This window comes from Phyllobates terribilis, unplaced genomic scaffold (assembly GCF_046119375.1).
Source record: "Phyllobates terribilis strain yellow unplaced genomic scaffold, ASM4611937v1 Scaffold_9__5_contigs__length_417890890, whole genome shotgun sequence".
Taxonomy (NCBI): domain Eukaryota; kingdom Metazoa; phylum Chordata; class Amphibia; order Anura; family Dendrobatidae; genus Phyllobates; species Phyllobates terribilis.
The window spans coordinates 186948465-186961648 of NW_027362769.1; the positions used below are offsets into that span (position 1 = coordinate 186948465).

Genomic DNA, 13184 nt, shown 5'->3' on the forward strand with positions numbered 1-13184 from the left:
TGTATCTAATCCTCTCCTGTGTGATACTGTCTGCTGAGCCGTGTATCTAATCCTATCCTGCGTATACTGTCTGCTGAGCCGTGTATCTAATCCTATCCTGTGTGATACTGTCTGCTGTGCCGTGTATCTAATCCTCTCCTGTGTGATACTGTCTGCTGTGCCGTGTATCTAATCCTATCCTGTGTGATACTGTCTGCTGTGCCGTGTATCTAATCCTCTCCTGTGTGATACTGTCTGCTGCCGGCTGTATCTAATCCTCTCCTGTGTGATACTGACTGCTGAGCCGTGTATCTAATCCTCTCCTGTGTGATACTGTCTGCTGTGCCGTGTATCTAATCCTCTCCTGTGTGATACTGTCTGCTGAGCCGTGTATCTAATCCCCTCCTGTGTGATACTGTCTGCTGAGCCGTGTATCTAACCCTATCCTGTGTGATACTGTCTGCTGAGCCATGTATCTAATCCTATCCTGCGTATACTGTCTGCTGAGCCGTGTATCTAATCCTATCCTGTGTGATACTGCCTGCTGAGCCGTGTATCTAATCCTATCCTGCGTGATACTGTCTGCTGAGCTGTGTATCTAATCCTATCCTGCGTGATACTGTCTGCTGAGCCGTGTATCTAACCCTATCCTGTGTGATACTGTCTGCTGAGCCGTGTATCTAATCCTCTCCTGTGTGATACTGTCTGCTGAGCCGTGTATCTAATCCTATCCTGTGTGATACTGTCTGCTGAGCCGTGTATCTAATCCTATCCTGTGTGATACTGCCTGCTGAGCCGTGTATCTAATCCTATCCTGTGTGATCCTGTCTGCTGAGCTGTATCTAATCCTATCCTGTGTGATACTGTCTGCTGAGCCGTGTATCTAATCCTCCCCTGTGTGATACTGTCTGCTGAGCCATGTATCTAATCCTATTCTGCGTATACTGCCTGCTGAGCCATGTATCTAATCCTATCCTGCGTATACTGCCTGCTGAGCCATGTATCTAATCCTATCCTGCGTATACTGCCTGCTGAGCTGTGTATCTAATCCTATCCTGCGTATACTGCCTGCTGAGCCATGTATCTAATCCTATCCTGCGTATACTGCCTGCTGAGCTGTGTATCTAATCCTATCCTGCGTATACTGTCTGCTGCCGGCTGTATCTAAGCTCTGCGGTGTCTTGAAGGGTTGACGTGTCAGAGTGAAGTCACCATTATGTTCTGTCGTCCACAGGAAACAATTCCAGCTGCTCCAAAAGCCGGAGAAAGTTTCCTGCAGGTCCTGAATTTTGCAGGTCAGGAAGTTACAATTATTGCTCCAGGAAACAATGAAGTGAAGCAGCCGGAGCTGAACTCTCAGGACTTTCAGGTAAGAATGAGAAGAAATGTACAGTCACGGCCAAAAGTGTTGGCACCCTTGAAATTGTGCCAAACAAAATATTTCTCCCAGAACATTATCACAATTCCACCTGTTTTGTTATACTCAGGTTTATTTCCTTTGTGTATTGAAACAGCACAAACAAAACAGAAAATCAGGAAATTGGAGATAATTTCATACAAAACCCCAAAAAATGGGCCGGACAGAATTGTTGCCCCCTCCTTAATATTTGGTCGCCCCCTTTGGAATAAATCCCTGCAATCAGTCGCCTCCTATAACCATCAGCTTCTTCCTCCTCAGCCGGGATCTTGGACTCTTCTTACAATCTGCTCCAGGTCTCTCAGATGTAAAGACGTCTTCTCCCAACAGCAATTGTAAGATCTCTCCACAGGGGATCAATGGGATTTAGATCCGGACTCATTGCTGCCTCTTCAGAACTCTCCAGCGCTTGGTTTCCATCCATTTCTGGGGGCTTCTTGAAGTTTGTTTGGGGTCATTGTCCTGCTGGAAGACCCATGACCTAGGACATTAGCCCAGCTTTCTGACACTGGGCGCTACATTGCCACCCAAAATCCTTTGGTAATCTTCAGATTTCATGATGTCTTGCACACAGTCAAGGCACCCAGTGCCAGAGGCAGCAAAACAACCCAAAAACATCTGTGACCCTCCACCATATTTGACTGTAGGTCCTGTGTTATTTTCTTTGTAGGCCTCATTCTGTTTTCGGTAAACAGTAGAATGATGTGCTTTACCAAAAAGCTCTATATCATAGTCTCCTCTGTCTACAAGACGCTTTCCGAGAAGGAGTTTGGTTACTCACGTACATTTTGGCAAACTGCAGTCTAGCTTTTTTATGTCTGTGTGTCAGTAGTGAGGTCCTCCAGGGTCTCCTGCCATTAAGGCTGGTTTCACACGTCCGGATACTTCCGGTACCGGAAATATCCGTGTCCCATGTGTCACACGTGTGCCGTCCGTGTGCCGCATCAGGAGCACACGGATCAGCGCCTCCTGGGAATCGGTGTACAGTTAGCGCTGTTCCCAAGCGTCGGTGCTGAACACTACCCTCATCATGGTTCCCTGTCAGCGCTGCCATCAGCACCAGCAGGGACAATGATGAGGGTAGTAGTGTCTGCTCCTGCAGTGTCCCTGTGTAAAAATAAGAATAAAATAATAAAATCCATGTACTCACCTCTCCTAAGTGTCCCCCGCTGTAATCCTCTGACTGCTGACAGATGAGCCGGGGAGAATGAGCGGCTCACTGAGCTCAGCTCTGGAGCGGCATTCTCCCTGGCTCCTCGGCGTCAGCAGTGGCATGGATACAGTGGGGGAGACTCAGGACAGGTGAGTATATGGATTTTATTATTTTATTCTTATTTTTACAGATGGGGATACTGTGGGAGCAGACTACTACTACCCTCATCACTGTCCCTGCTGGTGCTGAACGCAGCGCCGGCAGGGAACCATGATGAGGGTAGCGTTCAGCACCGGCGCTTGGGAACAGCGCTAACTGTATACTGATTCCCAGGATGTCATCCGTGTGTGTACAGCGTGAAGCACTTTTGCGGGCCGTGTATCCACAAAAAAAGGACATGACAACGTGTGGAGCACATGGATACACAGTCCGTGGAAACACACTGAAATGTGCGCAGACCCATAGATTGTAATGTGTCTGCGTGTGTCAGTGTCTCCGGTACGTGTGGAAACTGTCACCACTCGTACCGGAGATACTGACGACGTGTGAAAGAGCCCTAAGTTCCATTTCATTCACACGTGGACGGATGGTTTGCGCTGACACTGATGCACCCTGAGCCCGCAGGACAGCTTGTATACCTTTGGACCTTGATTGGGGCAGCTTATCCAACATCCAGACTATCCTTTTCATCATTTCTTCTCTGCTGTCCACGTCCAGGGAGATTAGCTGCAGTGCCATGGGTTGTAAACTTCTTGATTATGCTGCGCACTGTGGACAAAAGAACATCAAGATCCCTGGAGATGGACTTGTAACCTTGAAATTGTTGATATTGTTAATCAATTTTGGTTCTCGAGTCCTCAGACAGTTCTCTTCTCCTCTTTCTGTTCTCCATGCTTGATGCAAAGATCAAGTCAACTTCTCCCCTTTTTATCTGGGGTCAGGTGTGATTTTCATATTGCCCACACCTGTTACTTGCCACAGGTGAATGTGAACGAGCATCCCATGCTGGAAACAAAGCTGTTTACTCGCAATTTTGGAAATTGTGAGAACAATTTTGTCCGGCCCACTTTTGGGCTTTTGTGTGAAATTATGTCCAATTTTCCTTTTTTTCTTTGTTTTTTTTTGTGCTGTTCCAATACACACAAAGGAAATAAACCTGTGTATAACAAAACATGTGTAATTGCAATAATGTCCTGGGAGAAATACTTCATTTTCTGGAACTACGTTAAGGGTGCCAACACTTTCAGCCATGACTGTATACCTGTAGTACATCTATAGTTGTAGAGAAGATACCCAGGTTATACCAGCTGTACATATATAATTATATACAGGGGATGCCCGGGTTATACCGGCTGTACATATATAGTTATATACAGGGGATGCCCAGGTTATACCAGCTGTACATATATAATTATATACTGGAGATGCCCAGGTTATACCAGCTGTACATATATAATTATATACAGGGGATGCCCGGGTTATACCGGCTGTACATATATAATTATATACAGGGGATGCCCGGGTTATACCAGCTGTACATATATAATTATATACAGGAGAGGCCCAGGTTATACCAGCTGTACATATATAATTATATACAGGGGTTGCCCGGGTTATACCAGCTGTACATATATAATTATATACAGGAGATGTCCAGGTTATACCAGCTGTACATATATAATTATATACAGGAGATGCCCGGGTTATACCGGCTGTACATATATAATTATATACAGGGGATGCCCGGGTTATACCAGCTGTACATATATAATTATATACAGGAGAGGCCCAGGTTATACCAGCTGTACATATATAATTATATACAGAAGATGCCCAGGTTATACCAGCTGTACATATATAGTTATATACAGGAGATGCCCACGTTATACCAGCTGTACATATATAATTATATACAGGAGATGACCAGGTTATACCAGCTGTACATATATAATTATATACAGGGGTTGCCCGGGTTATACCAGCTGTACATATATAATTATATACAGGAGATGCCCGGGTTATACCAGCTGTACATATATAATTATATACAGGAGAGGCCCAGGTTATACCAGCTGTACATATATAATTATATACAGGGGTTGCCCGGGTTATACCAGCTGTACATATATAATTATATACAGGGGTTGCCCGGGTTATACTAGCTGTACATATATAATTATATACAGGAGATGCCCAGGTTATACCAGCTGTACATATATAATTATATACAGGAGATGTCCAGGTTATACCAGCTGTACATATATAATTATATACAGGAGATGCCCAGGTTATACCAGCTGTACATATATAATTATATACAGGAGATGTCCAGGTTATATCAGCTGTACATATATAATTATATACAGGAGATGTCCAGGTTATACCAGCTGTACATATATAATTATATACAGAAGATGCCCAGGTTATACCAGCTGTACATATATAATTATATACAGGGGTTGCCCGGGTTATACCAGCTGTACATATATAGTTATATACAGGAGATGCCCGGGTTATACCATATGTTTACCGTTATGTTTTTCTCTGCAGGATCCTGAATACTTGAAGTTGAATATCACAGATACACAGCCGGTGATCATCAGTCGGGGAAACATTGAGATCTGCACCGTTCTTCTTACATCAAAAACCTCTTATTCTGTTGCTGTAGAAAATAACAAATGCTTAATAGTAAGTGGAAGAATAGGAAGAGAGGTGTTATACTGAATATACAGAGGTGATATACTGAATATACAGAGGTGATATACTGAATATACAGAGGTGATATACTGAATATACAGAGGTGATATACTGAATATACAGAGGTGATATACTGAATATACAGAGGTGATACACTGAATATACAGAGGTGATACACTGAATATACAGAGGTGATACACTGAATATACAGAGGTGATATACTGAATATACAGAGGTGATATACTGAATATACAGAGGTGATATACTGAATATACAGAGGTGATACACTGAATATACAGAGGTGATACACTGAATATACAGAGGTGATATACTGAATATACAGAGGTGATATACTGAATATACAGAGGTGATATACTGAATATACAGAGGTGATACACTGAATATACAGAGGTGATATACTGAATATACAGAGGTCATACACTGAATATACAGAGGTGATACACTGAATATACAGAAGCGATATACTGAATATACAGAGGTGATACACTGAATATACAGAAGCGATATACTGAATATACAGAGGTCATACACTGAATATACAGAGGTGATACACTGAATATACAGAAGCGATATACTGAATATACAGAGGTGATACACTGAATATACAGAAGTGATACACTGAATATACAGAGGTGATACACTGAATATACAGAGGTCATACACTGAATATACAGAGGTGATATACTGAATATACAGAGGTGATACACTGAATATACAGAGGTGATACACTGAATATACAGAAGTGATACACTGAATATACAGAGGTCATACACTGAATATACAGAGGTGATACACTGAATATACAGAAGTGATATACTGAATATACAGAAGTGATACACTGAATATACAGAGGTGATATACTGAATATACAGAGGTGATACACTGAATATACAGAGGTGATACACTGAATATACAGAAGTGATACACTGAATATACAGAGGTGATACACTGAATATACAGAAGTGATACACTGAATATACAGAGGTGATATACTGAATATACAGAGGTCATACACTGAATATACAGAGGTGATATACTGAATATACAGAGGTGATACACTGAATATACAGAGGTGATACACTGAATATACAGAAGTGATACACTGAATATACAGAGGTGATACACTGAATATACAGAAGTGATACACTGAATATACAGAGGTGATACACTGAATATACAGAAGTGATACACTGAATATACAGAGGTGATATACTGAATATACAGAGGTGATATACTGAATATACAGAGGTGATACACTGAATATACAGAGGTGATATACTGAATATACAGAGGTCATACACTGAATATACAGAGGTGATACACTGAATATACAGAAGTGATATACTGAATATACAGAGGTGATACACTGAATATACAGAAGTGATACACTGAATATACAGAGGTGATATACTGAATATACAGAAGTGATACACTGAATATACAGAGGTGATACACTGAATATACAGAGGTGACACACTGAATATACAGAAGTGATACACTGAATATACAGAGGTGATACACTGAATATACAGAGGTGATACACTGAATATACAGAAGTGATACACTGAATATACAGAGGTGATACACTGAATATACAGAAGTGATACACTGAATATACAGAGGTGATCCACTAAATATACAGAAGTGATACACTGAATATACAGAGGTGATACACTGAATATACAGAGGTGATACACTGAATATACAGAAGTGATACACTGAATATACAGAGGTGATATACTGAATATACAGAAGTGATATACTAAATATACAGAGGTGATACACTGAATATACAGAAGTGATACGCTGAATATACAGAGGTGATACGCTGAATATACAGAAGTGATACACTGAATATACAGAGGTGATACACTGAATATACAGAAGTGATACACTGAATATACAGAGGTGATATACTGAATATACAGAAGTGATACACTGAATATACAGAGGTGATACACTGAATATACAGAAGTGATACACTGAATATACAGAAGTGATACACTGAATATACAGAGGTGATATACTGAATATACAGAAGTGATACACTGAATATACAGAGGTGATACACTGAATATACAGAGGTGATATACTGAATATACAGAAGTGATACAATGAATATACAGAGGTGATACACTGAATATACAGAGGTGATACACTGAATATACAGAAGTGATACACTGAATATACAGAGGTGATATACTGAATATACAGAAGTGATATACTGAATATACAGAGGTGATATACTGAATATACAGAGGTGATATACTGAATATACAGAAGTGATATACTGAATATACAGAGGTGATACACTGAATATACAGAAGTGATACACTGAATATACAGAGGTGATATACTGAATATACAGAAGTGATACACTGAATATACAGAGGTGATACACTGAATATACAGAAGTGATACACTGAATATACAGAGGTGATATACTGAATATACAGAAGTGATACACTGAATATACAGAAGTGATACACTGAATATACAGAGGTGATACACTGAATATACAGAAGTGATACACTGAATATACAGAGGTGATATACTGAATATACAGAAGTGATACACTGAATATACAGAGGTGATACACTGAATATACAGAGGTGATATACTGAATATACAGAAGTGATACACTGAATATACAGAGGTGATACACTGAATATACAGAGGTGATACACTGAATATACAGAAGTGATACACTGAATATACAGAGGTGATATACTGAATATACAGAAGTGATACACTGAATATACAGAGGTGATACACTGAATATACAGAGGTGATACACTGGTGATATACTGATTATACATAGGTAGAAAGCAGACAGACATTTTGAATATCACAACCTCAGGACTCTGAACCACCATTTAGCTGCGGATCTGATCGTCTGCAGACGTGGGGGGAGGGGGAGTCGATTTTGAGACATTTACAACTGATTCTTCTTTTTTAGACTGGAGATCGAAACGTGAAAACATCAAATGGTCAGGCATCAGTCAGGTAGGTGCATCTCCCCTGCTCCATACATTGTATCCGCACGTATACATCATGTATCCATCCGCTCAGTGCTCTGCCATCTACTCATTCTAAGCCTCAGAAGTCAGGAATACAATGTCAGAGCTGCAGTGAAGACTGACACGGGGCAGCAGGAAAGAATGTGACTGTAATCAGGGATGTCGCCCCTCGTTCAGCACATTATCCTTCCTGACACCTGACAGCGTCATCATTTCCTCCAGGTTCATCAATATGCTCGATGTGTCAGTCAACATTTCAATTGGAGGAGACAATGACAAGATTGATCCAGGCTCCGTTTCAGAAGAAACCCAACTGAAGAGAGGAAAGTAAGTGCCCCCCAGGTGGGCTCTAGGATTAATTGTCCATCGTGGAGCTTCCCGGACCCCGTTATATCCCGGGAAATCTGCAGATATTCCCAGTCCGGGGGTCCGGGATGTGCCCCGACTGCAGAGACTTCTGTGCCCGCTGCAGCGTTATGCCATTACTGCTTCGCTCACCGCCTGCTTATAAAAGATTATTGTTAAAGTGAACCATCCCTTTAAGAAACTAATACACATAACGGCTGAATACAGTTGGGGGGCGCAGACAATTGTAGACCACCCAAGTAAAATCTAAGTAATGCACTGCACTGTTCCAGAGTCTCACTTTCTGGCTGTTGTAAAATCCTCCATCTTTAATTTGAAGCAGTAAAGTGAGATCCTACTGCTGTGATAGCGGCGGGGGCGGAGGTCCCTGTATCTGGGCTGTGCAGCCCCTCATCATCTGCTCCTCTCTACAGGATCAATGCGCCGTGTTGGATTGAAAACACAGAGTACTCCATTGACTTGGGACTGCTGGATTTCGGAGGAGCGTATACGGCCGTACTGAGAAGCGTAAGTTTTCTGTTTGGTTTCCAGACTCCTCTCTCCACCACTGTATATAGCAGGACGGCCATGATACAAGCAGAATCCATTAATCCTTCCGTTGGCTGCACAATATTTCACTTTGTTGTAGCAGCAGTTTGTGCTTCAGAGCTGCACTTCCATTTTGAATTCTCTTTGTTTTGGGCAGCCGGCAGCTACACAAGTCTCTTCTGTCAGTTTTTATTGTTTTGTAGCTTTCCTGTTTTACTTCTATCCTGTTAATGTAGTAGACGGAGGCAGGGACGGCCGCACGACAGCCCACGCTGGGCGCTGCACCTTCCTTCTAGGGTTCCTGGGAGGAGATGAACGCGGTGATATTCTGCCTCCTCCGTCCCCGCTCCGGTATACGGCGTCCTCATTATTCCTGTGTAGGACGTTTATTTTTTGTTGTTTATAGAGGGACGAAGCAAATAAAAGGATTGAAGTCGTCAAGATAGAAGACGTGGCAGCAAACAGCTTCCACGTGGCGTGGCAGGTGCCGCAGTACTTCCTGATCAGCGCCGGGGAAGTCATGTTTTCTGTCACCGGCCTGGAGTTCTCATATTCCCAGGTAATGGCCCAGAAGAGCGGTTGTGTACCAGGCAGGATTGGGCCGTGCCGGGCGGGACTGGGGCGTGCCAGGCAGGACTGGGGCGTGCCAGGCAGGAGTGGGGCGTGCCAGGCTGGAGTGGGGCGTACCAGGCGGGACTGGGGCTTACCGGGCCAGGGCGTGCTGAGCCGGGGCGTGCCGAGCCGGATTGGGGCGTGGTGGGCAGGAGTGGGGCGTGGTGGGCAGGAGTGGGGCGTGCCAGGCAGGATTGGGGCGTGGTGGGCAGGAGTGGGGTGTGCCAGGTGGGACTGGGGCATGCCGGGCTGGGGCGTGCCGGGCCGAGGCATACCAAGCCGGGACGTGACGAGCCGGATTGGGGCGTGCCAGGCAGGAGTGGGGCGTGCTGGGCCGGGGTGTGATGAGCCCGACTGGGGCGTGCCGGGCTGGACTGGAGCGTGCCAGGCAGGACCTGGCCGTGCCTGGCCGGACCGGGGCGTACCATGCAGTACCAGGGCGTACCGGGCGGGACTGGGGTGCACCGGGCTGGACTGGGCCCTCGGGCTCCTGCATCACATCAGATTAGATGGGTGCACTCTCAGATCTGGAGGTGGGTTGTATTATGGGTGGTCTGGCGCCAGTCCGCCCAGTATCCGTACCACTCCTCATCATTGACTCTCAGGATGGGAGTAGTAGTTGTTGTGGTCATACATCCGAGGTCTTGCAGCGTCAGATTGACAGTAAACAGGGTGTGAGCGGGGGGCAGACGGCCCACGTATCAGGACGAGTTGCACATTTGGGGGGGTTACATCTCTGTTATTACTGGTCCAGACGTCTCTAGAACATTCCGTGAACAGACGAGTAACTTCTCCCCCTCCGCAGGCTCCCACCAGCATGAAGTCCGTCCTCCAGGCCGGCTGGCTGCTGACCGTCGCTTTTGGGAACGTGATAGTACTGATTGTCGCCCAGGCTGGATCCCTGGAACAGGTATGAGGATATAACTCATAGGGCCCCTGCACCGAGCAGAGGAGACCCCAGCGCACTGACACCGCGTGTTTCTCACCCCGCAGTGGGCGGAGTTCATCCTCTTTGGGGCTCTCCTGATCGCCGTCAGCATCATCTTCTCCATTATGGGCTATTTCTACATCCCTGTAAATCCTGACGACCTGAAGGACGAGGACGAGAAGGACGAGAACGAGGAGAAGAAGAAGATCCCCGACTTCTTCGAAATGAATCAAGATATGAACATGGTGGAGAAGAAGACGAAGATCTAGAGGGGCGGAGGCGGCAGACGCTGCGGACTCGGGGCTCGTGATTAGTGATGTTTATTGCTGCGTCCTCCCGGCTCGGAGATTCTCCTTCAGCTCTTCCTTATGATGAACTTTGGCAATGAATTGACGCTTATCCGGGACGCTAATCTCCATTTTATGCCACTTTAGAAGCACAAACAATCAAGGCACGTGGGGCCGATTGCTGCACTTTGGACAGTCTCACCACCTATAATCAGAGGAGCGCGGGGGTCCGGGCCGCGCTCGGGGGTCCGTGCTGTCGTAATTCATGTACATTACCATAAATACTGTGATACATTATACTGTGTATAAATAAAGGCAGAAAATCAAACGGAGAAGATGAACATTATCTCTTTTAGGAAGAATGCATCTGATGAAAAATGATTATTGTATCCTCTGCAAACTAGACGCTTAATGCTGAAATATTCAGATGTTAAAAAGTTACAATCAGTTTTTGTAAAATTCCTGCAGCACAAGAAAGACCAAGAATATCATATAATAAAATGTCTCCAGAAATCAGGAGGAGGGACACAGACGCCCCTTATCAGAGCGATGAGTTATCTGCCCGCACTAAATGTATCAGGGACCGGATTAATGGGACTATTTTTCTATGACACCATTGGAAAGAGAATCGGCCGCCCCGACGATTACGAATGTTACTACATTAGAAATCCACAGAAATCCAATCACAGGTGAAACTTAGAGACGCTGCAGATACATGGAGAGACATAAGAAAATGTACAAGCTCCGTTCCGTGTCCAAGTATATCCGGATATTGAAGGATCCAGTTTTTGTCCGAGGAAATCAAAAGAAGCGATTTACAGAACGGAAGCAGAAGGGAATTCAGAGACCGGAAGATTTGTTAAAGACTGAAGAAGGCAGAAGGATGAACTGGCGGGAATTGTCTTCTCTATAGAACTTGGGAAATCACCAAATTCTGCAAAACTAACAGGCGACTCCTTATTACAGTTTGTTAATAAAAGATTTGGGAAAGGTGGAAAAAAAGAGTAATTTTGATTGATTGATTGATTGATTGATTGATAGGTAAAGGCTCCAGATACGATTCTTTATCAGTTATTTATGGCCGTCTACACAAGAAAATGCAGGTCACATGGAAAGCAAATAACTTTATCCCAACTAGAAATTATATCAATAACTCAGAGTTATCAGAAAAAATACTGATGAGCCAGGAAAAGAGAAAGAGAACAATGAGCGATGGAGAGGAATTGGGGGTAAGCTGCTGCACAAAGCCATCTCGGCATTTAGTCTTTCCTATCCAGATGCCCAAAACGCGTTGTTATGACATGCCCTGTGGGAATGCTGCCGCCTATCCAATGTATCTACTTCATATAGAGGAAGAATTTGGAAAGTTAAATTCCGCAAACCCCACAGTCTTGTCTTTCTCAATTTATATCTTTGGATATTGAGGAAAAGTGTTTGGACCTAACATGATTCCTGTGATACTTTTAGTAGTTAAGAAATTGGTTAGAAAAAGAAACTCCTCAGATATCAGAAATAACCGACACATTAAAACCTTTGATAATCTATCACAAGATAAAACGTTTCTTATCCACCCTGTCAGGAGACCCCAGATAATGGAGACGTATCTATATGTATCATATACGTCTGGGTCCAGTGCTGAAGAACTAGGAGGGACATTAGGGAGACTTAGGATATAATAAGGGGGAGAGACTGGGGGGATTATGTAAGAGAAAGAGGTAACAACGTCTGGGCTCTCGATTGGGTTTATTCGATTATATCTTCAGATAAAAGCTGTAAGAAAAAATAAAAAGAATCAAAGATTACAAAAATGCTAATCCTGATTTATTTCTGATTGTTCAGTGCTTGATATCACGTTGTCAAATGTTATCATTAATATTCTGTCTCATCAAATAAAGTTTATTAAAAAAAAAAAAAAAAAAAAAAGGCAGAAAATCAAAAAAGCCCGAGATTGTGAGATCATACGGGATCGGAGGATGGATCCGAGCGACGGGGAAGAAGGTCAATACTCGGAGAAGGTGAAGCCGCGAGATAACCGCAGCGGAGATCAATGAGGAAAAGAGGCGTAAAACGTAAAGGTTTCCTTACAGGGGCGCTCTACCCTGAACCATCAGATAGTGCCCCCTGAGTAATTATGCTATCGCCCCCTTTCTTACTGCATGCAATTTTGCAGCAGTGC

General features: G+C 43.7%; 1 protein-coding gene across 2 annotated transcripts in view; it reads left to right on the forward strand.

The window, feature by feature from the left end:
* Positions 1–12010, forward strand: part of SLC15A2 (solute carrier family 15 member 2) — a 77541-nt gene extending 65531 nt beyond the window's left edge. For both annotated transcript variants that reach the window (XM_073647516.1, XM_073647515.1), the window contains 8 exons: positions 1214–1348; positions 5100–5237; positions 8227–8273; positions 8510–8614; positions 9067–9160; positions 9588–9740; positions 10599–10703; positions 10787–12010. In XM_073647516.1, coding sequence (XP_073503617.1) covers positions 1214–1348; positions 5100–5237; positions 8227–8273; positions 8510–8614; positions 9067–9160; positions 9588–9740; positions 10599–10703; positions 10787–10990 — 981 coding nt within the window. In that variant the 3' untranslated portion in view covers positions 10991–12010. The remainder of the gene's footprint in view (positions 1–1213; positions 1349–5099; positions 5238–8226; positions 8274–8509; positions 8615–9066; positions 9161–9587; positions 9741–10598; positions 10704–10786) is intronic.
* The last annotated feature ends 1174 nt before the right edge of the window (positions 12011–13184 follow it).